This window comes from Manis pentadactyla, chromosome 9 (genome assembly GCF_030020395.1).
Source record: "Manis pentadactyla isolate mManPen7 chromosome 9, mManPen7.hap1, whole genome shotgun sequence".
In the NCBI taxonomy this organism is placed as follows: domain Eukaryota; kingdom Metazoa; phylum Chordata; class Mammalia; order Pholidota; family Manidae; genus Manis; species Manis pentadactyla.
The window spans coordinates 22,084,307-22,107,677 of NC_080027.1; the positions used below are offsets into that span (position 1 = coordinate 22,084,307).

Genomic DNA, 23,371 nt, shown 5'->3' on the forward strand with positions numbered 1-23,371 from the left:
CATTAAATATATCATGCCATTCTCTTTTGGCCTGTAAGGTTTCTGTTGAGAAGTCTGATGATAGGCTGATGGGTTTTCCTTTATAGGTGACCTTTTTCTCTCTAGCTGCCTTTAGAACTCTTTCCTTGTCCTTGATCTTTGCCATTTTAATTATTATGTGTCTTGGTGTTGTCCTCCTTGGGTCCTTTCTGTTGGGAGATCTGTGTATTTCCGTGGTCTGTTCGATTATTTCCTCCCCAGTTTGGGGAAGTTTTCAGCAATTATTTCTTCAAAGACCCTTTTTATCCCTTTTTCTCTCTCTTCTTCTTATGGTACCCCTATAATACGGATATTGTTCCTTTTGGATTGGTCACACAGTTCTCTTAATATTGTTTCATTCCTGGAGATCCTTTTATGTCTCTCTGTGTCAGCTTCTATGCATTCCTGTTCTCTGGTTTCTATTCCATCAATGGCCTCTTGCATCTTATTCATTCTGCTTGTAAATCCTTCCAGAGTTTGTTTCACTTGTGTAGTCTTCCTCCGGGCATCTTTAATCTCTTCCAGACTTCATCCCTTAGCTCTTGCATATTTCTCTGCATCTCCGTCAGCATGTTTGTGATTTTTATTTTGAATTCTTTTTCAGAAAGACTGGTTAGGTCTGTCTCCTTCTCAGTTGTTGACTCTGTTATCTTGGTCTGCCTTAAATTTTGCCTTTTCATGGTGATAGAGATAGTTTGCAGAGCTGGCACAAGTGACGGCTGGAAGAACTTCCCTTCTTGTTGGTTTGTGGCCCTCCTCTCCTGGGAGAACAGCGGCCTCTAGTGGCTTGTGCTGGGCAGCTGCGTGCAGAAAGGGCTTCTGATTCTTGCCGGGCTCCTATGGAGTTAATCTCCGCTGTTGCTGTGGGCGTGGCCTGTCTCGGGCTGCTCCTCCGATATGGTGGAGCTATGTTGGAGGGGGAGCAGCTGGGTGGCTGTTTATCTCCATAAGGGGCCTCCATACTCCCTGCTGCCCAGGGGTTTAGAGTGCCCAGAGTTCCCCAGATTCCCTGCCTCTGGACTATATGTCCCAGAATGCTTCCGTCCAGCTTTGGGGTCCCTTTCCCTTTAAGACTTCCAAAAAGCACTCTCTTTTCTTTGTCCCCAGGGTCCTCAGGGACCCACTCACCGGTCTTACTGTCCTGTTTCCCTGGTTTTCAGCACCCCACCCAAGCACTGTGTCTGCGCTCTGGTCCGGATGGCTGGGGCTGGGTGTTTAGCAGTCCTGGGCTCCCTCTCCCTCCCTGCTCTGACTCCTCTCCTCCCACCCGGAGCTGGGGTGTGGGGCGCTCAGTTCCTGCCAGGCTGGGGCTTGTATCTTACCCCCTCGCAGGTGTGGATGTGGTCTGGAAGTTGTCCTGTGTCTTCTGGTCCACTTCTAGGAAGAGTTGGCTTTCTTATATTTTCATAAGTATATGTGGTTTTCGGAGGAGATTTCCGCTGCTCTACTCATGCCACCATTTTCCCTCCACCTTTCAATTTGATTTTATGAATATCCTTTGAACATAGCACTATAAACATTGGGAAAATAGATGGTGTAAGTGGTATCACAAACTACACATCAAACAAAATCATTATTTCAGTGGGAAGAGCAGAAAAAGAAACAGAAAAGATTTGAATAGAAGCCATAATGGCCACACTGACCTGAATTATGTAGTGGTTTTCTTTCTAAGTGGTACAAATAGAAGCATTTAAAGACATCACAGAAACCAGCAGCTATATAGCAAATATTGAAGCTTTTTTCTTGTTTTGATGAGGTGTAAAGAAGTATGGTTTTGATAAGATTTTAATAATTATAATATATCTTTACAAATGGTCTTATATTGATAATTCTTCTTAATAGTGAAAAACAGGTTGCTCCACTTGAAAAACAAGTAGCTACAGCCAAAACAAAAGACCTCAATACATTTAGACACTATATTCATGGTTGCAAATTCTGTGCTCTTACTCTTTATTCTTAATTTTTTGACAGGTTGTTTTCAGGATATTTTACAGATTTTCTTATCATTTGCACAATAAGGAATTATACAGAGAGGGTTTCAAAGAATGATAAAAGAATTTACTGAAGAGCAGAGATAAAAAAGAGAAGGAACAGTTTGGCAGTGCTGAGGGCAATGGTTAGCTCATCAGATGTGGGTGTAGGATGCATGCTAGTCTGGAAAGATGTGGTGATTCACCCAATACACAATTTTAATCACTGTCCAAGTATTAGATTCTACATTGTATTAAAAATGTAAATCAAATGTGGTTAAAAAGTGTGTAGCAAAGTGTAGTGAAAAAAGGCAGACTTATGTAGTCATATACGTATGAAGCGATACCTTACTTATGTCACTTACCAGCTACTAGTTGCTGACCATCTTAGAGTCTCAGTGTAAAGAAGTTTTACATTCCCTACGGTCAAATTTTCATTTGGAAAATCGCATAATAATGGACAATGTTTAAGTACCTGTAGTCCTTTAACATACAGTCTGGAATACTGCAGATGGTGAAATAACTTATTATTTAACTTTCCTTTACTCAATCATACAAAATCCTCAGAATGTTGAAGTTTTGCATAAACAGGTTCTCCTGTTCCATTTGTGTCCCCATTTTTGTAGCTGAAATTTTGAACACTAAACACTCTTAGAATATGGTTTTGGTGTGTCTCTCCTTTGCACTGAGTTAGCCTATACTGGCTTTCATATTAGTTAATATATAATAGGAAATTTATGCAACATGCTGAGACAGTGAGCTCATTGGGTATTTCTGCAAGAATGAATGAAAAAAGCATAATTTCTGCACACACACCACCCAGAAGGCATGCCCAAGTTGTGGGGGAGGCCTGCATTTGGTAGGGACATGTACCTAACCTTGGGGACTATTCCAAAGAAGCAACCAATTTGACTAACTTGTCATTTATTCAAGAAGTTAGAAAACTGCATTTTGTGAAACAAATATACTACGCATTTCATGGGAAAAGTATAAAATATTAGAAAAAGCTTATAATCTAGTTACAGCAGAAAAGGACATAAAAATTATGGGTGCTCACATCCCTACACACTCATGAGAGTGAGCACTCACACCCATGTATACAAGGGACAGTCTTAATGGACTGCCTGAGTCAGCAGAGTGCAGATGGGACACACCTGCCAGATTTTCTCTCTGTGTTTCCGTAATTCTACCCAGATTAACCACTTCTTCTGTGACGTCTGTTCCATTCTCAAACTAACGTGTGGAGACACTTCAGTACATGAGATTTCGGTCTATGCAGCAGCCATACTGTTTGTCGCTGTCCCTTTGATGTTGATACTCGCCTCTTACAGCAAAATCATTTCTACCATTCTGCAGTTGCCCACAGCCCAAGGACAGGCCAAGGCTTTCTCCACGTGTTCCTCCCACCTGCTGATTGTGCTTTTATTATTGGGATATGCCATTATTACCTACTTAAGGCCCATAACCAATCATTCTGCAGGAATTGACAAACTGCCCTCTCTTTTCTACACCACAGTGACTCCAGTATATAGCCCCGTGTTATACACCCTTAGGAACAAGGGTGTGATTGCTGCATTGAGAAAATCATTACTTAAAAAGCAGTGCAATGACTTTCATTGTAAACATTTTAACTGTTTGCCTCAAGTTTATCAGAGACACATTTCAAATCTCTACTTTCTCCTTGAAGAAGTTACCCACTTCTTGCTTATAATGTACTTGTAGATTTAAATACGAACCTGCCAGTTCTGTGGCTTGATATGTCCTCAACAGATTAATCTATCTTCAGTGGTCAATTCCTCAAGAACAATCCTGCCTCATGAATATAATAGTAGAATGCCTCACATATTCCATATTAAAACTAAAAACAGAATTCAATGTGTGAAGACTTTCAACCTAAGTACACCAGAATGTATACAATACTACAATTAATTCTTGACCAGCAGGGGGATTACAGGCCCTTGACCCCCATGCATGTGCATGTATAAGCTTGACTCCCTAAAACTTAACTATTCATAGACTACTCTTGATGGGAAACCTTACCGATGATAAACATAAGCAATTGCTTCACACAAATTTGTATATGTTTTAGAGACTGTATTCCTATAATAAAGTAAGTTAGAGAAAAGGAAATGTTATTAAGAAAACCATGAGGAAGAGAAAATACATGTTCATTATAAGACTGTATTTATTAATTATGTAATTTTGCATCTTCTGTTTACAGGAGGAATAGCCAGTACTTACATCAATATTGTCTTATATGATGCAAAATACTGTAGATATTATATGTATTCGTAACACTAGACATCAAAAATGAGAAGGTAATGTGAAAAAGAAACTCATACTTATTTACAGGTTTAATGATCCATGCATTGATAACAAAGAAGCAGCAATATGATTACTTTATGGCAGCACAGCCTGTCCACTAATGATTGCATCATTGTAACAATTTAATGGATCACTGGAATCCCAGTTGAGGTAAGACAGACTTGCCAGATCTTCTCTTGGCCATTTTGTGGCTCCAACCAAATCAATCAATTCTGTGACATCCCCCCAGTATTCAAGGTGGCCTGTGGGGACTCTTTCCTGAATGAGAGGTTGGTCTTTACAGTCACTGTGCTGAACCTAATGATCTCTTTTCTGTTAACACATGACGCCTGCAGTAAAATCACCTCCACCATCCTGAGGCTGCCACTGGCAACAGGATGAACCAAAGCTTTCTCCCCCTGTTCATCCCACATCACTGTTTTGACTTTCTTCTATAGATCTGGATTCTTCACATATTTATGACCCCAAATTCAGACATTCTTCCAGCACAGATAAATTTCTCTCTCTTTCCTATACCTTGTCACCCTGAGGTTTATCCCCATAACAGTCACTCTGAGGAATGAGGAGGTCATCGTGGCCTTGAGAAAGTGGCTAGCTTAATGCTGATTGCATTAGCCACTGATTTGAATTCATTACCTGTTTGCCCTGGGCCTGAAGGTCCCAGGGCAGACTGCCCCAAAATGTGCCACAATGGCATATTGATTAGTGATTACTTTGAATTAAAGTTAACTTAGAAAAAGCCAGTGCAAAAGAAAATTCATCCTTGCTCTCTGTCCCCAGAAAGCAGGAAGTGAGTCCCTCATGTGAAGGGCTGCCTCCTTGGACCAGGAGGTAAAGGGACAACTTTATCCACAGAGGGAGGGCATTCAGAGCCCAGACGGCTATAGAAGGAGACCTTGTTACTTCTACTGATTTACTACCCCAGCCCAAATTCTGTTAGAATCCCTAACAATGGGAGTTCCAAACATACAGTTTCGTTGTCCTACAGATTCTTCACAGATTTGTCCTTGCTTTTTCTCAAAAATACAAATCTGCCTGCCTTGGCCATTTCTTTGGTTCTGAATTTCATTACTGGGCCTCCATGTGCACATAATTAAACTTTGGTCTTTTTCCTCTGTAATCTGCCTCATGTCAAATTCTTAGACCAATTAGAAGAACTTTGAAGGATAGAGGTAAATTTTTCCTCCCCAACACCGCTTCTGCTGTTATCTAACCAGGAGTTATCTTGTAGTTTACTTTCCTGCCTTAATATGGACTGATTATCCATACTCAGTTTTGAACTTGTCATTTTATGCTGGACTTTCTGATATCAGAGTTCTATCCTGGGTGGTTGCATTGACAATAAGAAACTATTTTTTCATCATATTTTATATTTAGCAGACTAGTCTCTACCAGCACAAATTTACTGCTTATTTGAGACTGTTTACTAAGAAATATAATATCTATATCTAATATTCATTTTTCCCTAAATGATTATGTTATCCTAAAGTTCACAGGGTATATTTTACTTTATTGTTATCATTTGTTCAGGAAAATAAAGTATTATCTAGTAAGGATTAACATATATGGAAAGCTTCTAGAGAATATGTGTTGAATGACTATAGAATATGGACAGGCAAATATGTTAAAGTCCATAGTGCAGAATAGTGAAGAAAGGTGGTCTTTTAACAAATTATATTAATTAAAATGGATGTAAATTTGTATAAAACAAGAAAAGGAAACTTGACCTTTACTTCACATCATCTATTTTAAAAATCTCAGAAAGTTTGTAAACCTGAATCACTCTTCAGATTAAAATTTAATTTTTCTTTTATAAATGAAGTTGTATTATGCCCCTGTTTGAGGGATGATTTTTCTCACTTTTCGGTGTACTGCCACGTCTATTTGGTCCATTTTTCTGTTTATACTTTAGACTTTTCTTCAATATGTCAGGCCAAGACAAGAGAACATTACCTGCAATATTATTTGTAATTATTTTTCCCATTATATCAATTCTATAGACTTTACTTTTAGGATTTGTTTCTTTGTGCCATGCAGAGTTATTAATTTTTACACAATTTTTCTTCATCTTTTGTGCCTTAGATTCCGTATTTCAAGTCATAATTAAACTTTCCTTACTGCGAAACTGTAAAACTCGTTTTCTTAAAACGCTCTCATTATTTCACTCTCTAAACTATTCAAATCTCTGTCTCATTTACAGTTTTTCTTGCCAAAATACAAGGTATTAACAGAAGTTTATCATTTTTTCCCTTGAGGTTGTCCAATTGTCTCCAAAATATTTATTTTATATGTCTATATTTTACCAATTTGGTAGGCTACTTTTATTACATGACAAATTCTTACTGGTATTGGACCTTTTCTTGGCTTAAATACAAATGTCTACTCTATTTTCTACTTCCTTTCTCTGTATGTATATATTCTACTCCGTGGAGGCGCCAAGAGAGGCCCATTCACGCCCAGCACCTCACGGGGCTCATCATCAGGTGCCAGAGCCCCATTCAGCACAGCTGTATCTGGGGTGTGTGTCCCCAGCAGCTCAAGCCCAGCTGGCCGCCCACCCCCCTGCTGTGCTGTGTCACCCCTGGATCCCGCGAGGCTCCTGTCACCATGTGTTCCTCGCTGGCGTCCCCGATCTCCGACGCAGGGCTCCTGCTCCTTTGCAGGTAACTTCCCCAGTCACTCCATCACCACATGACTACAGAAGCTCCCTCTCGCGTATATATTTTTATCTTTCTATTCATAAACCTTTAGAAATCATTATTTACTAAATAATAGGGATCAACATCCATTTTCATTATGAGAAACTGATTCCAAGCCAAGATTCTTAAGCAATCCAAAGGTGGGGTAAAAAAAGTCTTTACCAGAATTGAATCCTGGAATGCGCACATGGTTTGGTTCGTGTCCTTCCCATGATCTCTGCTGGACGTATGTCAGATTCTCATCTTACCATAAGTAAAGCCTAAATATTCAAACCTTAAAGATGTAAAATGGGAAAAGATGGTGATATGCTGCAAAAGGCAGGAAAACTTGCTCCCTGTTAAGATGTTCTTTTTAATTTCTATGAAAATTTTAACTTCAGAAACTATTCTAATGCATTCAACAGCCAAATCTCAGTTACCTAAACTGGTTATGAAGAAACCAATGTATTCGTTTTGTATATAGAAATAAAACATTTGTCATCAGAACATTTATTCCACTGTTACACAAAACAGCCTCTAATTAGTCATCAAGGAACCTAGGAGAGAGGAGAATATGAGAGGAGCAAGTCTAAGATCTCAGTCTAATAGGAACAGAAGCTCCTTATGGAGTGTTCATAATAGATAAAGTGAGACTGGGTTTGGGTCAGTTTTGGATGGTCTCCAATGATGTTGGTCAGCACCTTATTCATGACTTAGGAAGTTAGGTGTGCTGTGCACTCTATTCCATGGAGAGGTTGAAGAGAAAGTATTTCCAGGTAGTGAGAACTTTATGGAAGGAAAGAGAGAAGTAGTGCCAAAAATAGGCTTTCAATTAAAAATTTAAGTGTCAGGTAGAAGAGATCCCTGGGGAACATAAAACTAATTTCATTTAAAGAGCACTTTATGTTTAGAAGGAACAGAATATTTTAAAGCCAGCTTGAATATCTTTGATGAAGCAAGTAATTTCATGTACAGAGATTTCAGTATCAAACCCACTATGTGAGAAACATCAGCAACATCCCAAATAAGGAAGGTAAATACGAACCTCTTTAAACTGACAGTAAGCATTAGATCATATTGTTCAATTTAAAGGTAGCATTTAACATACTATAGCAACGTGTCACCTTCTTAAAGCAACTCCTATCATTTCTGATGCTTCTTAAACAAAATTTACAATGAAATAATAATATGTAGTGACATTGAAAATCTCTTCAAAATACTGAAAACTAATAATTGAAGTATTTTTTCTAGGCATAGGTATCACAGGAAATGTCATTTTGAGCCAACATAATGTAACAAATGACTGTTGTATTTATGCACCCAGCATGACATTGTAATGGGAGGTTTAAAATAAAATAATCCATTAAATAATATTACAATCTTTGGGGAATCAAAAGAACATTAATTTTAAAGAAAAAATGATAGAAGTAAGGAGTTACAAAATAATGAAAAAGAATGTTAAATTCAATACTGTCTTTATGATTTAAATTGTCGATTTATATCAAATATAAAAAATACAGCTGAGGGTTGGGTTGCTTGCAACATCAAACTGAGAATATCATTAAAGATTGCCTTCATTATTTGACCTTCTCAGAGACTGGAGGCTTGAATTCAAATAAAACTATTAGAAAACTAAGTTTAACTTCAATTGCTCAATGACAACTTAAACATTTATAAGAAACACATATAATTTTATGACAGCACATGGAGTACGTCCCTGCTCTGTCTACTTTATTTTGAGCTTGAGAAATATACAAACCCTATCTCTGTCACATTACACATTGATGATTTCATCTCCGAAAGTTGAATTTGTACATTAGAAATTGTCTTTAGCACTGGACATAATTTTATTCAAGTAATAAGAGCGAAATCATTAGTGCTAAATGTTGTCATTCATAAAAGTGACTCATTATGATTAGAATTTTATTTTCTTGTACATTAATAGTTTTCTCCCTTTTGAGAATGATGATTTCATTTAAAATGTCTTTGTCTTAGGTAATTTCAGAATCAATTATTCAGCAACATATTAGGTATACAAACATTTTCTAAGATCTATATTTATCCCAAGAAGGAAGATAGTCACAGTCCTTTCCACCCAGATCCCTTCATGTGAGTGAAAGGAAAGACGTACAAAGGAAATTGGCCACCTTGGAACACAATGCTCTGAACACTGCTGTGTGCTCTTGGATTACAGAGCAGATATAAATACAAACAAAAATATTGGCAGAGAAGTCATGGAGAACTCTCAGCTGAAGGGTTTGGTATTTTACTACACTGATCACTACTTTAAGATCTCACTCCATTTCCACATAAACCATGTGATACAAAGAAAAGTAAATTAGTGTGTGTTTTTTTCCTACTGCTTAGAGGGAAGAGTAAAACTTAGAATAATGAAATTTACTGTATCTAAGGAGGCACTGACCTTCATTGCAGAATCAGCCCTGAACATGAGAGTCCCTCTTAAATTTGGTACCTGTGGGGTCTCACTCATCTTCACTAACCCTGGCCCTGGTGAAAGGAGAGAATGGACAAAAGTGATTACCAAGAAGTCAGTCAGTAATTCTATTCAATAAATTCTGCCAGAAAGTGTGTAACAACTTTGAAGACTAAACACTTAAGAATGTAATATCATATTTATATAATAGTGATTATTATAGAACTTCAAGTGATCAGATTAAAATTAATAGGTAATTTGACAAATATTATCTCACTTAATTTTCCCAAATACAGAAGACAAACTTAGAAGTTAAAACAATTGTTTAGTATCACACAGGTAAGAAATCATAGAGTTCAGATTCAAACTCAATTCTAATACAAGAATAAACACCAACATACAATCACAAAGACTGTGTACACATGATCAAATTATCCATCATTGGTAAGTCTCAATATCATTTTCTTTAAGAAAAGTGAATTTAGAAATGTACCTAAGTGTTGTTTTCAAGGAACAACAAACCTGGTGGAGTTGCACACAGCACACGGGGACACACAGCCAGTACTTCTGTCTGCCTGCCCACACACGTGCACATGGGAAGGGACTGACTGCAAGACTATCCCTGTTTAACAGGGCTACCCTCTGTATTGTTTCTATCTATCTGTACCTCTGTTCTCAGGCAACTCCTCTCGATTAAAGCCCTCTAATATTCCCCACTTAGTATCGTACACAAATATTTGTTTTATAGCCATATGTACAATAAAATATTCTCTCATTTCTCTTGGCAAAATGCAGAATAGTATGTGCTACTAAACTGTGATAGAGAAAAATCATAGAAAAAGACAATAGCATTGTCACAAAGTACAATTAATTTAAAGCAAGATGACACAGCAAATCTGTAGGCCTGTTTTCTGTGATAACTGATTGTTTTTTTGAATCTGTGCTAAGAAGGGCATAGTTGGATTATCCTGGGTTGTATTCAATAATAATATCTTAAAAGAAATTTCAGGAGAGTGTGTAGAGTGATTATTCACAGGGTATAAACTGAGAGACTGGGAAACACATCACTAGTGACATTATTAAATTAGAAACAACTGCAGTGATTACAAAGACCAGTCTTGATATCCTGATGCAATTTAGGGAACAGCACTGATCCATGGAGGTAAGGTGAAAAGTACGTGATAAATTGTTCCTTTCCACAGATGAAACACCAAGATAAACGAGCAGAAGAAAATGTAACTGAATTGATGGGATTTGTTCTGCTGGGCTTTGCGGATGTTCCCCTTCTCCAGTCATTTCTATTTGGCTTGTTTTTAGTCATCTACATCATTACCTTGGTGAGCAATGGCATCATACTTCTAGTAACAAAACTAGACCCTGCTCTCCACACCCCCATGTACTTTTTCCTGGGAAATTTTTCCTTTCTGGAAATCTGCTATGTATCAGTTACTCTCCCCAGAATGCTCATGAATCTTTGGACCCAGAGAAGAACAATTTCTTTAGTTGCCTGTGCTACCCAAACTTACTTCATTCTTATGCTGGGAGCCACAGAGTGTCTCCTCCTGGCTGTGATGGCCTATGACCGCTATGTGGCCATTTGTAACCCTTTGCACTATCCTCTAGTCATGAACCACAAAATGTGTGTCCAGTTGGTGGTTGGCTCCTGGATCAGTGGAATTCCGGCCCAGATAGGGCAGACATGCCAGATTTTCTCTCTGCCCTTTTGTGGTTCTCATTTAATCAACCACTTCTTCTGTGACATCCCCCCAATACTCAGCCTAGCCTGTGGGGACACCTTTTGGAATGAAATGATGGTATACATAGCTGCTGTGTTTTTTCTCATGGTTCCATTTCTGTTGATCCTTATCTCCTATACCAAAATCATCTCCACAATCCTTAAATTGCCATCAGCCACAAGTCGGGCCAAAGCCTTCTCCACCTGTTCATCTCATCTCATGGTTGTAGCGTTGTTCTATGGATCAAGCATTATTACATATTTAAGACCCAAGACCAGTCACTCAGCAGGAACTGGTAAAGTGCTTTCTCTCTTCTATACCATCGTGACTCCCATGTTTAACCCCATGATATACAGTCTAAGGAACAAGGATGTCACCATGGCCCTGAGAAAATTGTTACGGAAATAAGTTACTTCTTTAGAAAATGAGTCACTGGCAGGAATTGATTCCTTCATATTGATATTGAAACTTCAACACATATTTATTTTAGACTCTCATTTCCTGCCTGTACAATTGTAGGTTTTTTCCAAATTATAAATTACCTGTAATGTTATAATGTCTTAATATTTACATTTATTTACATATCGTCAAATAACAAATCATTTCATTGGTAATTCTATAATTTTAGTGTGTAGTATATTCTCTCAGTGAGAACTTTTGATAAGGATTGATGCAATAGACTTAATTACAATAAATACTCTCACTTATTGGAAAACATGTCATTCTATTTTTATAGAATTTTACAGTCATTTTATGAGACATATTAGCAATGAATTATAAATATGTATGTTTTTTAAATCATAGTGTATTTATTAAAATATTTATAATTTTTTTGGTCTAGAAGTGATTTTATAAGAAATAAATGCATAGAGAATAAGGGCACCTTTCTTGGGAATGTAGTTACATTAAGTGATTTTGATACACCAATACCAGTGAATATTAAGCATGACTTACATTAATATGTACTGATGTATTTCTATGAATCATAGAGTCCTATGCTTTGATAAAAAATGAATAATATTAAAAAATATTTAAATGTACTGAAAAAAGGAGAGAGTAAAGAGAATATCTTTCATATATTCTCCTGGAGAAGATACTAGTGATTAAAAAACTAGGGAAAAGGAAATAAAGTTTTATAAAACACATCTGGTATAAAGACACAGATACCACACATAACTTGTATACCACCCATACATATGCATGTTGAAGATGATCAATAAGAGTATATTAATCTATGTTAATTGTGAATATCTGAGAGTAAAATATTCAGTTTTTATTTCCCTTTTGTTTACTGATATTTATGTTTATTAAAATAACCTGTTATTCATGTAGTTATGATAAGCAAACAATAAATATGTATTCATTCTGTTTCAAAAATCATGGTTAGTTGTGTTCTCTAATTATAGTGATACTGTTAACCTTATCAATTTTCAATATTTATGCTAATCTAATGAATTATTAGTATAATAATTAGTGTATACTAGTATAATATTAGTAAATATTAGTATAATAAAGTATCTCTAAGGAACCAGGACCTGCTATTAGTACTAAGGTTAAAAAAGAATGTAGTGAAGTTTGCACCTGTTTTAAAGGCTTAACCCATAAAAGAAAAAGATCAGTTACACTCACATGTGTATGAACATGCCAGTCAGAAACCTTAAAATTATAGTGTAAATGATTGGATATAGGGAAAGAATTAAAGAACAGGAAACATAATAACAACAAGGGAAATCCTGGGAACATTATCAACAGAAATCTGATAACTCCTAAACTGATTAGAGGTGGAATGGAATGAGACAGATATTGACAAGACTTTGATTTTTACTGACCCTCCTGCCTAATATAGAAAAAATATACAAAAAACAGTGAGATAGAAGAGATAACTAACAAACGGAAGACATTTTAAAAATATTAATAACACCAATAGATATAAACTAATCTAACTCTTTTTACAGAAGGACAGCTAACAGCTATGTTCTTGGAGCATGCTGATTTTTTTTTCTTTTGCTAAATAATGAAGTTCATACCTACCAACAATCTGTGAACAGGGTAAAAAATTATTTTCTAACTTATCTAAACAAGTTACAAACAAAAATCTAAAGTAGTCACTACATTCAGTGGTAATAATATGCCAAAAATGTTTTTGTACCACTGATTTTTTAAACATGATGAATATGTACAGCTAATATTCATGCCTTATAAATTATAAAATATCTGTATTGTCAAGATAAAATGTTGTTTCGTATTTGAATTCCATTATTCCTAAACAATTCATTTATAATGCTAAAAAACTGACTTTTCTTCTTTATAAACACAAACACTGACCCTTATTTACATAGGAACTCATGCTTGTGTGTGTTTTTGTGTATGTGTATGTGTGCACTTCAGGCAAAGAGGATGGTTTTCCTAGATGAAACTTAGTTGATGAGGGGAGAGGGAGAGGTCAGCAGTATGTATGGAATCTTTACACACTTTGATTTGGGGAAGAAAAAATACTGAAAATATTTATTTATTTATTTGTTTGTTTATAAAACATTTATGTTCGAAAAGTGTTCCTTTAACTGAGACATTAAAACATGTAAATAAAGTATTTTTCACTAAGAAGTTAGATAATTACTATCTGTTATACTAATTAATGCAAAGCTAAATTATGTTTACTGTCTACAAACAACAAAAAGCCTGGGAAACCCACAGCCCAATAGTTGTCATGCATGTCTGGAGAAGTCCAAACAGAGGAGACTGCCCAAACGTTTAGAATGCAGGGAACTTTGAAAGCTGTTGCAGAAAGATTTGCATTAAAACTCTTTAATTTAAAATGATTTCCATGTTTAAATATGTAGGCTTAATCATCTGGGATACTAGATTTTGTCAAATGTCTCCTCCAACATTCTTGAATTTTTGACCAAGACTCCTTTGATCCAGCATCATGATTACATATTCATAATACTGCTGTGAGATGGTGGTTTAGCCATTATTACCATTTTATAGACAGAGTAATTCATAGAAAGAACATTTGCATTACTCAAGAATACACAGTTTACTCCAAGATTGACATAGTTCAGAGAATTTGAAACACAAGCCAAAGAGTAAATTGTTTGATATCATATACCCAAAAGTGGAAATTTGCATAGAACATACAAAGAACTCCCAAAATGCAATTGTTAGGTGGGAAACAATCTAATCAACAAATGTACAAAAACTTGCATAGATATTTTACAGAAGGGGATATATAGAAGGCAAATAATCACATGAAAGAGGCTCACTGTCATTGGCTTTAATTAAAATGCAAACTAAAACAAAAGGAAATTCTGCTACCTTTCTATTTTAATGATCACAATTAAAACAAAATAAATCATAAAATAATACAACACAAATACAGCAAATATATATCTAAGCCTTGAAAAGTGAGACCTTGCACTGCATAGGCCATGATGTTTCTAATGCTGTTTTCCCATCTTCCAACTCATTAATATTTATACAAATATAAACCTATGCCTGCTGTTAGTAATTAGACACAATATGCTCATGCATTAAATTGTGTGAAAGTGTATTTATGTCTCTTTGTTTGTAGGGACTGTCACAGAAACTAATTCTATTAAATCACAGTCATAACCCTGAAAGAAGCCATAGTGACCCTGAGGACATCCTTGGTGAGGAGATCAATGCAGGAACTACTAGGTTCTGACAGTTGAAGGGAGATCATGACAGATACAGGGCATTGTAGCTGCTCACTAGATACATTTTCTACCTTCTCGTCCAGCTTGGGGTGGGCTGGTGACTGAATTTGACATGAGGGGTTTTGCATGAAGTTTCCAGTTTGAGCTCCTCAAAAGGAGTAAGTGAGTGCTCTGCTCCTTCCTCGTCCCCTTTCTGAGGCCAAGGAGATGCTGGATTCTGCCTGGAGAACGTGTACGTGGAGGCGGAAGTGTCATACTCATGATGATGTAACTGCCCCAACAGCCCTAAACTCTCCTTCTGACTTTTTACTGACTGAGAAAGAAACTTCTTTTTAAGGCACTGTTCAATTGCCTCTTTATTAGAACATTTTACATCTTAAGTAATATGTAGTACAAATTTCTGATTTCACAATACTTCTATTTCTTAATAATCACGAAAAGGTAAGAGAGGTAGAGAATTTAGAGGAATGGAGTGGCCAGATGTGTTTTTCATTGTTGTACTAAACTCCTTCAGTGGCAGGAAGAATGGTTTAGTTCCATCGGAAAGTCTCATGGGATGGGAGTGACTCCCGAAGGCAGAGGGCATTTCCTATTTAAACAGCAGTATATGTGATGACAGTGGGACATGTCTCAGAAGGTGATTAACTTCTCTTTCAAATAAAGGTAAAGTACATAACCATCCAAAGAAAAAATATATTCCTATTCTTTGCTGTCTTTTAACTCAATCAATACCGGTTGGCAGTATATTTAACCTTAATCCAAACAGGTAAGCATGAATTATTTTGTCCAATGTGAAGTTTAGTTTCACATGTATATTGTGCATTCTTTAGTAACAAAGAACACTCATTCACAGAAAATTTAAATAGGAATCCTTAGTTGTTACTATTGCTGTAGTTTAATTTCAAGGGACAGATTCATAAAGCCTTTTTACTCTTCTGAGTCCCACTATAATATCAAAATGTAGAGCCTTTTGGAAAAATGTACCAAAGTTTGCCAACATCTTCAACTCCATCATCACCATTGTGACCATTATCATATCATCCTCTTAAGTGCTAACATTTTACTAATTTATTACCATGTTTTAATCATAAGTTTAAGTAGTTTGTGTGTGTTAATTCTAGAAACCATATCTCATGAAAATTTAATTATGTATAACTAAGAGGCAACAGCAAGGGGTCTTCACTGAAATCGGTTTGCACCCCACTGATACCAAAGGATTCCTTGTTTCTTAGCAGAAAGTTCCATGGTAAATGAATCCAAAAATTCTAAAGATATATTGGCAAGTGTCCATTTTTATCTTGAGAGACTTCTCCTAAAGACAAAATGTACATCTAGACTTCTGAATTGCATTCATGGATTTCTGGTTTTGATCTCTTGTCTTCAATTTGATTTTACAAACTTCCTTTGAACATACCACTGTATACACTGGGAAAATAGATGGTGTAAGTGGTATCACAAACTACACATCAAACAAAATCAATATTTCAGTGGGAAGACCAGAAAAAGAAACACAAAAGATTTGAATAAAAGCCATAATGGCCACACTTAGCTGAATTACATAGTGCTTTTCTATCTAAGTGGTAGAAATAGAAGCATTTGAATGTTTTCAGACACCACAAAAACCAGCAGCTATATGGCAAATTCTGATGATTTTTTCTTTTTTTGATGAGGTGTACAGAAGTATAGTTTTGGTAAGATTTGAATAATTATAATATATCTTTACAAATGGTCTTACATTGATAATTCTTCTTACACAGTGAAAAACAGGTTGCTCCACTTGAAAAAAAATAGCTACAGCCAAAACGAAATGACTTCAATCCATTTAGACACTACATTCATGGTTGCAAATTCTGTGGTTCTTACTCTTTATTCTTAATTTTTTGACAGGTTGTTTTCAGTTTTATTTTCAAATTTTCTTTTCATTTGCACAATAAGGAATTATACAGAGAGAGTATCAAAGAATGATAAAAGAGTTTAACCAAAGAGCAGATATAATAAAGAGAAGGAAAAGGATGGCAGTTCTGAGGGCAATGGTTAGCTCATCAGATGTGGGTGTAGGATGTATGCTAGCCTGGAAAGATGTGGTGATTCACTCAATTCACAATATTAATCTCTGTCCAAGTATTAGATTCTACATTGTATTAAATATGTGAATCAAATGTGGTTAAAAAGTGTGTAAAGATGGTGTAGTGAAAAAAGCAGGGTTGTGTAGTCATATAAGTATGAAGAGATACCTTACTTACATCACTTACCAGCTACTAGTTGCTGACCATCTTAGAGTCTCAGTGTAAAGAAGTTTTACATTCCCTACAGTCAAATTTTCATTTGGAATATTGCATCATAATGGACAATGTTTAAGTATCTGTAGTCCTTTAACATACAGTCTGGAATACTGCAGATGGTGAAGTAACTTATTATTTAACTTTCCTTTATTTAATCATACAAAATCCTTAGAATATTGAAGTTTTGCATAGACAGTTTCTCCTGTCCCATTTGTGTCTCCATTTTTGTAGCTTAAATTTTGAACCCTAAACACTCTTAGAATATGCTTTTGGTGTGTCTCTCCTTTGCACTGTGTTAGTCTATACTGGCTTTCACATTAGTTAATACATAATAGGAAAGTTATCTGCAACATGCTGAGACAGTGAGCTCATTGGGTATTTCTGCAAGAATGAATGAAAAAAGCATAATTCCTACACACACACACACACACCACCCAGAAGGCATCGCCAGGTTTTGGGGGAGGCCTGCATTTTGGCAGGGACATGTACCTAACCTTGGGGACTATTCCAAAGAAGCAACCAATTTGACTAATGTCATTTATTCAAGAAGTTAGAAAATTGCATTTTGTGGAACAAATATACTATGCATTTCATGGGAAGAGGTATAGAATATTAGAAAAAGCTTATAATCTAGTTACAGCAGAAAAGAACATAAAAACTATAGATGCTCACATCCCTACACACTCATGAGAGTGAGCACTCACACTCATGTATACAAGGGACAGTCTTAATGGACTAACTGGGTCAGCAGAGTGCAGGTGGGACACACCTGCCAGATTTTCTCTCTGTTGTTTCCATAATTCTACCCAGATTAACCACTTCTTCTGTGACGTCCATCCCATTCTCAAACAGCCTGTGGAGACACTTCAGTACATGAGATTTCGGTCTATGCAGTAGCCATACTGTTTGTCACTGTCCCTTTGATGTTGATACTCTTCTCTTACAGCAAAATCATTTCCACCATTCTGCAGTTGCCCACAGCCCAAAGAGAGGCCAAAGCTTTCTCCACATGTTCCTTCCACCTGCTGGTTGTGTTTTTATTACTGGGATCTGCCATTATTACCTACGTAAGGCCCATAACCTTTAATTCTGCAGAAATTGACAATTGCTCTCTCTTTTCTACACCACAGTGACTCCAATACTTAGCCCCGTTTTATACACCCTTAGGAACAAGGGTGTGATTGCCGCATTGAGAAAATTATTACTTAAAAAGTAGTGCAATGCTTCAGCATTTTATTAAAAATAATAATAATAATAAGGGAGAAATGTGGGATTCACATATAAGTCAAGTATAAAAATCAAACGAATAATCATATTTGACCTGATTGTTTATAGTTCATGATGCGTGATCAAAACCGAAAGTTTCTGTGATGACTGCCCTTGCACTGTTCACCATGTAAGAACTTATTCACTATGTAAGAACTTGTTCACCATGTAAGAACTTGTTCATTATGCTTCAGAAGATTGGAGACTGTTGAGAATTAGGCTTGGGGTTGATTAATGATTGTGCATTGAGTCCCCTATACAGAATTTTATTGTTGTTAACGACCATTTGATCAATAAATATGAGAGATGCCCTCTCAAAAAAAATTTTTAAAAACTTCTTGAAGAAAACAGGAACAAATTCTATGTGGCTTTGGGTTAAGCAAAGATGTCTAAGAATCACAAAGCCATAAAGAAAAATTGCTAAGTTAGACTTCGGCAAAATTAAGAAGGTCCGTTTTTTGAAAGTCACTATTAAGAGAATGAAAAAGACAAGTCACAAACTGGGAAAAAACATTTGTTTTTAATAAAGGACTTGTCATTCAAAATATATAAGAACTCTCCAAACTCAAAAAAAAGAAAACAAACCCATTTTTAAAAAGTGGCAGAAAATGAAAAGACAATCCATAAAGTGGAAGAAGAAAGTTTGTAAACCATATATCTGATAAGGATCTAGTATCCAGAATATATAAAGAACTCTTACAATTCAATAAAATAGAGTGACTAATCCAACTGAAATAAAGGACAAAGTATTGAATAGACATTTCTCCAAAGAAGATATTCAAATGGCCTATAAGCTAATAAAAAGAAACTCAATATCATTAGTCATTAGGAAAGTGCAAATGAAGACCACAGTGAATTCCATTATACACCTGCAGAATGCTTCAAGTTCAAGACTGACCATAGTAAGTTTGGAGAGGATGTGGAGCAATTGGAACTCTCATACACTGCTGGTTGGGATTTAAAGTGACACAACCATTTTGGAGAAAAGTTTGGCAGTTTCTCAGTAAGTTAAACATACAAAATACCATATGACCCCCTCCATTCCTAGGTATTTATTTGCCCAAGAGAAATGAAAGCATATGTCCATACAGACACAAATGTTTTTCATAGTTAAAAAGTAAGCACAAACCAAATATCCATCAGCAGGTGAGAAGGGAGGAAGAAATGGTGGTATATCCATACAAAGGAATATTACTCAGCAACAGAAAGGATGAATTATTCATACTTCAACAACATAGATGAATCTCAAAATAACTATGCAGAGTGAAAGAAGCCAGACAAAAAGAATGTATACTGTATGCTTCCATTTAGGTAAAATTCTAGGGAATATAAACAAATCCACAGTGACAAAATGCAGATCAGTGATTGCCTGGGTATGGAGGGTGGGTGGGAGGAGAGATGACAAAGGGGTACCAGGAAACTTTTGGGAGGCGATGGATATGTTCATTTTCTTGATTGTGGTAATGTTTTCATGGATGTATATATATGTCCAAAGCATCAAAATGTACAATCGAAGTATGTGCAGTGTATGTCAATTACACCTCACTGAAGCTGTTAAAAAAAAAAAGTAAAACTTAAAATAAAAATTAATAAAAAGGTAAAAAAAAAAAAGTAGTGCAATGACTCTCATTGTAAATATTTTAACTGTTTGCCACAAGTTTATCAGAGACACATTTCAAATCTCTCCTTTCTCCTTGAAGAAGTTACCCACTTCTTGCTTATAATGTACTTGTAGATACTTTTAAATACTAACCTGCCAGTACTGTGGCTTGATATGTCCTCAACAGATTAACCTATCTTCAGTGTTCCATGCCTCAAGAACAATCCTGCCTCATGAATATAATAGTAGAATGCCTCACACATTCCATATAAAAACTAAAAACAGAATTCAATGTGTGAAGACTTTCAGCTTAAGTACACCAGAATGTATACAATATTACAATTAATTCTTGACCAGCAAAGGGGATTACAGGCCCTTGGCCCCCATGCATGTGCATGTATAAACTTGACTCCCCAAAACTTAACTATTCATAGTCTACTCTTGATGGGAAACCTTACCGATGATAAACATAAGCAATTGATTCACACAAATTTGTATATGTATTAGAGACTGTATTCTGATAATAAAGTAAGTTAGTGAAAAGAAAATGTTAGTAAGAAAACCATGAGGAAGAGAAAATACATGTTCATTATAAGACTGTATTTATCAATTATGTAAGTTTGCATCTTCTGTTTACAGGAGGAATAGCCAGTACTTACATCAATATTGTCTTATGTGATGCAAAATACTGTAGCTGCTATATGTATTCATAGCACTAGACATCAAAAATGAGAAGGTAATGTAAAAAAGAAACTCATATTTATTTACAGGTTTAATGATCCATGCATTGATAACAGAGAAGCAGCAATATGATTACTTTACGGTAGCATAGCCTATCCACTAATGATTGCATCATTGTAACAATTTAATGGATCACTGGAATCCCAGTTGAGGTAAGGCAGACTTGCCAGATCTTCTCTTGGCCATTTTGTAGCTCCAACCAATTCAATCAGTTCTGTGACATCCCCCCAACATTCAAGGTGGCCTGTGGGGACACTTTCCTGAATGAGAGGTTGGTCTTTACAGTCACTGTGCTGTATGTTAGGATCTCTTTTCTGTTAATATGTGGCTCCTGCAGTAAAATAATCTCCACCATCCTGAGGCTGCCACTGGCAACAGGATGAGCCAAAGCTTTCTCCCCCTGTTCGTCCCACATCACTGTTTTGACTTTCTTCTATAGATCTGGATTCTTCACATATTTATGACCCCAAATCCAGATATTCTTCCAGCACAGATAAATTTCTCTCTTTCCTATACATTGTTACCCTGAGGTTTATCTCCATGACAGTCACTCTGAGGAATGAGGAGGTCATCATGGCCTTGAGAAAGTGGCTAGCTTAATGCTGATTGCACTAGCTACTGATTTGAACTCATTACCTGTTTGCCCTGGGCCTGAAGGTCCCAGGGCAGACTGCCCCAAAATGTGCCACAATGGCATATTGATTAGTGATTACTTTGAATTAAAGTTACCTTAGAAAATGCCACTGCAAAAGAAAATTCGCCCTTGCTCTCTGTCCCCAAGAAGCAGGAAGTAAGTCCCTCATGTGAAGGGCTGCCTCCCTGGACCAGGAGGTAAAGAGACATCCTTATCCACAGAGGGAGGGCATTCAGAGCCCAGACGGCTATAGAAGGAGACCTTGTTACTTCTACTGATTTACTACCCCAGCCCAAATTCTGTTAGAATCCCTAACAATGGGAGTTCCAAACATACAGTTTCGTTGTCCTACAGATTCTTCACAGATTTGTCCTTGCTTTTTCTCAAAAGTACAAATCTGCCTGTCTTGGCCATTTCTTTGGGTCTGAATTTCATTACTGGGCCTCCATGTGCACATAATTAAACTTTGGTCTTTTTCCTCTGTAATCTGCCTCATGTCAAATTCTTAGACCAATTAGAACTCTGAAGGACAGAGGTAAATTTTTCCTCCCCAACACCACTTCTGCTGTTATCTAACCAGGAGTTATCTTGTAGTTTACTTTCCTGCCTTAATATGGACTGATTATCCATACTCAGTCTTGAACTTGTCATTTTATGCTGGACTTTCTGATATCAGAGTTATATCCTGGGTGGTTGCATTGACAATAAGAAACTACTTTTTCAGCATATTTTATATTTAGCAGACTAGTCTCTGCCAGCACAAATTCGCTGCTTCTTTGAGACTGTTTACTAAGAAATATAACATCTATATCTAATATTCATTTTTCCCTAAAATGATTATGTTATCCTAAAGTTCACAGGGTATATTTTACTTTATTGTTATCATTTGTTCAGGAAAATAAAGTATTATCTAGTAAGGATTAACATATATGGAAAGCTTCTAGAGAATATGTGTTGAATGACTATAGAATATGGACAGATGAATATGTTAAAGTCTATAGTGCAGAATAGTGAAGAAAGGTGGTCTTTTAATAAATTATATTAATTAAAATGGATGTAAATTTGTATAAAACAAAGAAAAAGAAAACTTGACCTTTATTTCACATCATCTATTTAAAAATTCCCAGAAAGTTTGTAAACCTGAATCATTTTTCAGATTAAAATTTAATTTTTTTTTTATAAATGAAGTTGTATCATCTGTCCCTGTTTGAGGGATGATTTTTCTCTCTTTTCTGTGTACTGCCACAGCAATTCAGTCCATTTTTCTATTTATGCTTTAGACTTTTCTTCAATATGTAAGGCCAAGACATGAGAACATTATTTGTGATATCATTTGTTATGATTTTTCCCATTATGTCAATTCCATTTGACATTACTTTTGGGACTTGTTTCTTTGTGTCATGAAAAATTATTAATTTTTACACTTTTTTTCAATTTTTGTGTCCCACACTCTGTATTTGAAATCATAATTAAACTTTCCTTACTCCAAAATTGTAAAACACTGAATACCAGGTATTCAGAGAACTTCATCATTTTTTCCTTTAAAACTGTCCAATTGTCTCCAAAATATTTATTTTATATGTCTGTATTTCACCAATCAGGTAGGCTACTTTTATCACATGACAAATTCTCATTGGTATTGGACCATTTTTTGGCTTAAATACAGGTTTCTACTCATTTTTCTACTCTCTCTTTATGTGTGTGTACGTACATACACTCTATCTATTCCTCCTCTTCGTGGAGGCCGGGGAGATGCCCATCCACGCCCAGCACCGCGTGGGGCTCGTCACCAGGGGCCAGAGCCCCTTCCAGCACAGCTGTTTCTGGGATGTGCGTCCCCAGCAGCTCAGGCCCTGCTGGCCGCTCACCCCCGGCTGTGCTCTGTCACCCCTGGGTCCCGCGAGGCCTCTGTCACCACGCGCTCCTCCCTGGCGTCCCCGATCTCCGACGCAGGGCTCCTGCTCCTGTGCAGGTAACTTCCCCAGTCACTCTGTCACCACATGAACACAG

The 23,371-nt window shown here is 36.4% G+C and overlaps 1 protein-coding gene across 1 annotated transcript; it reads left to right on the forward strand.

Moving 5' to 3' along the window:
* The first annotated feature begins 10,609 nt into the window (after nucleotides 1-10,609).
* Nucleotides 10,610-11,569, forward strand: LOC118911039 (olfactory receptor 10AG1-like). Its single transcript, XM_036882672.2, has one exon. The coding sequence runs from the start codon at nucleotides 10,628-10,630 to the stop codon at nucleotides 11,567-11,569; it is 942 nt and encodes a 313-aa protein (XP_036738567.2). The 5' UTR covers nucleotides 10,610-10,627.
* The last annotated feature ends 11,802 nt before the right edge of the window (nucleotides 11,570-23,371 follow it).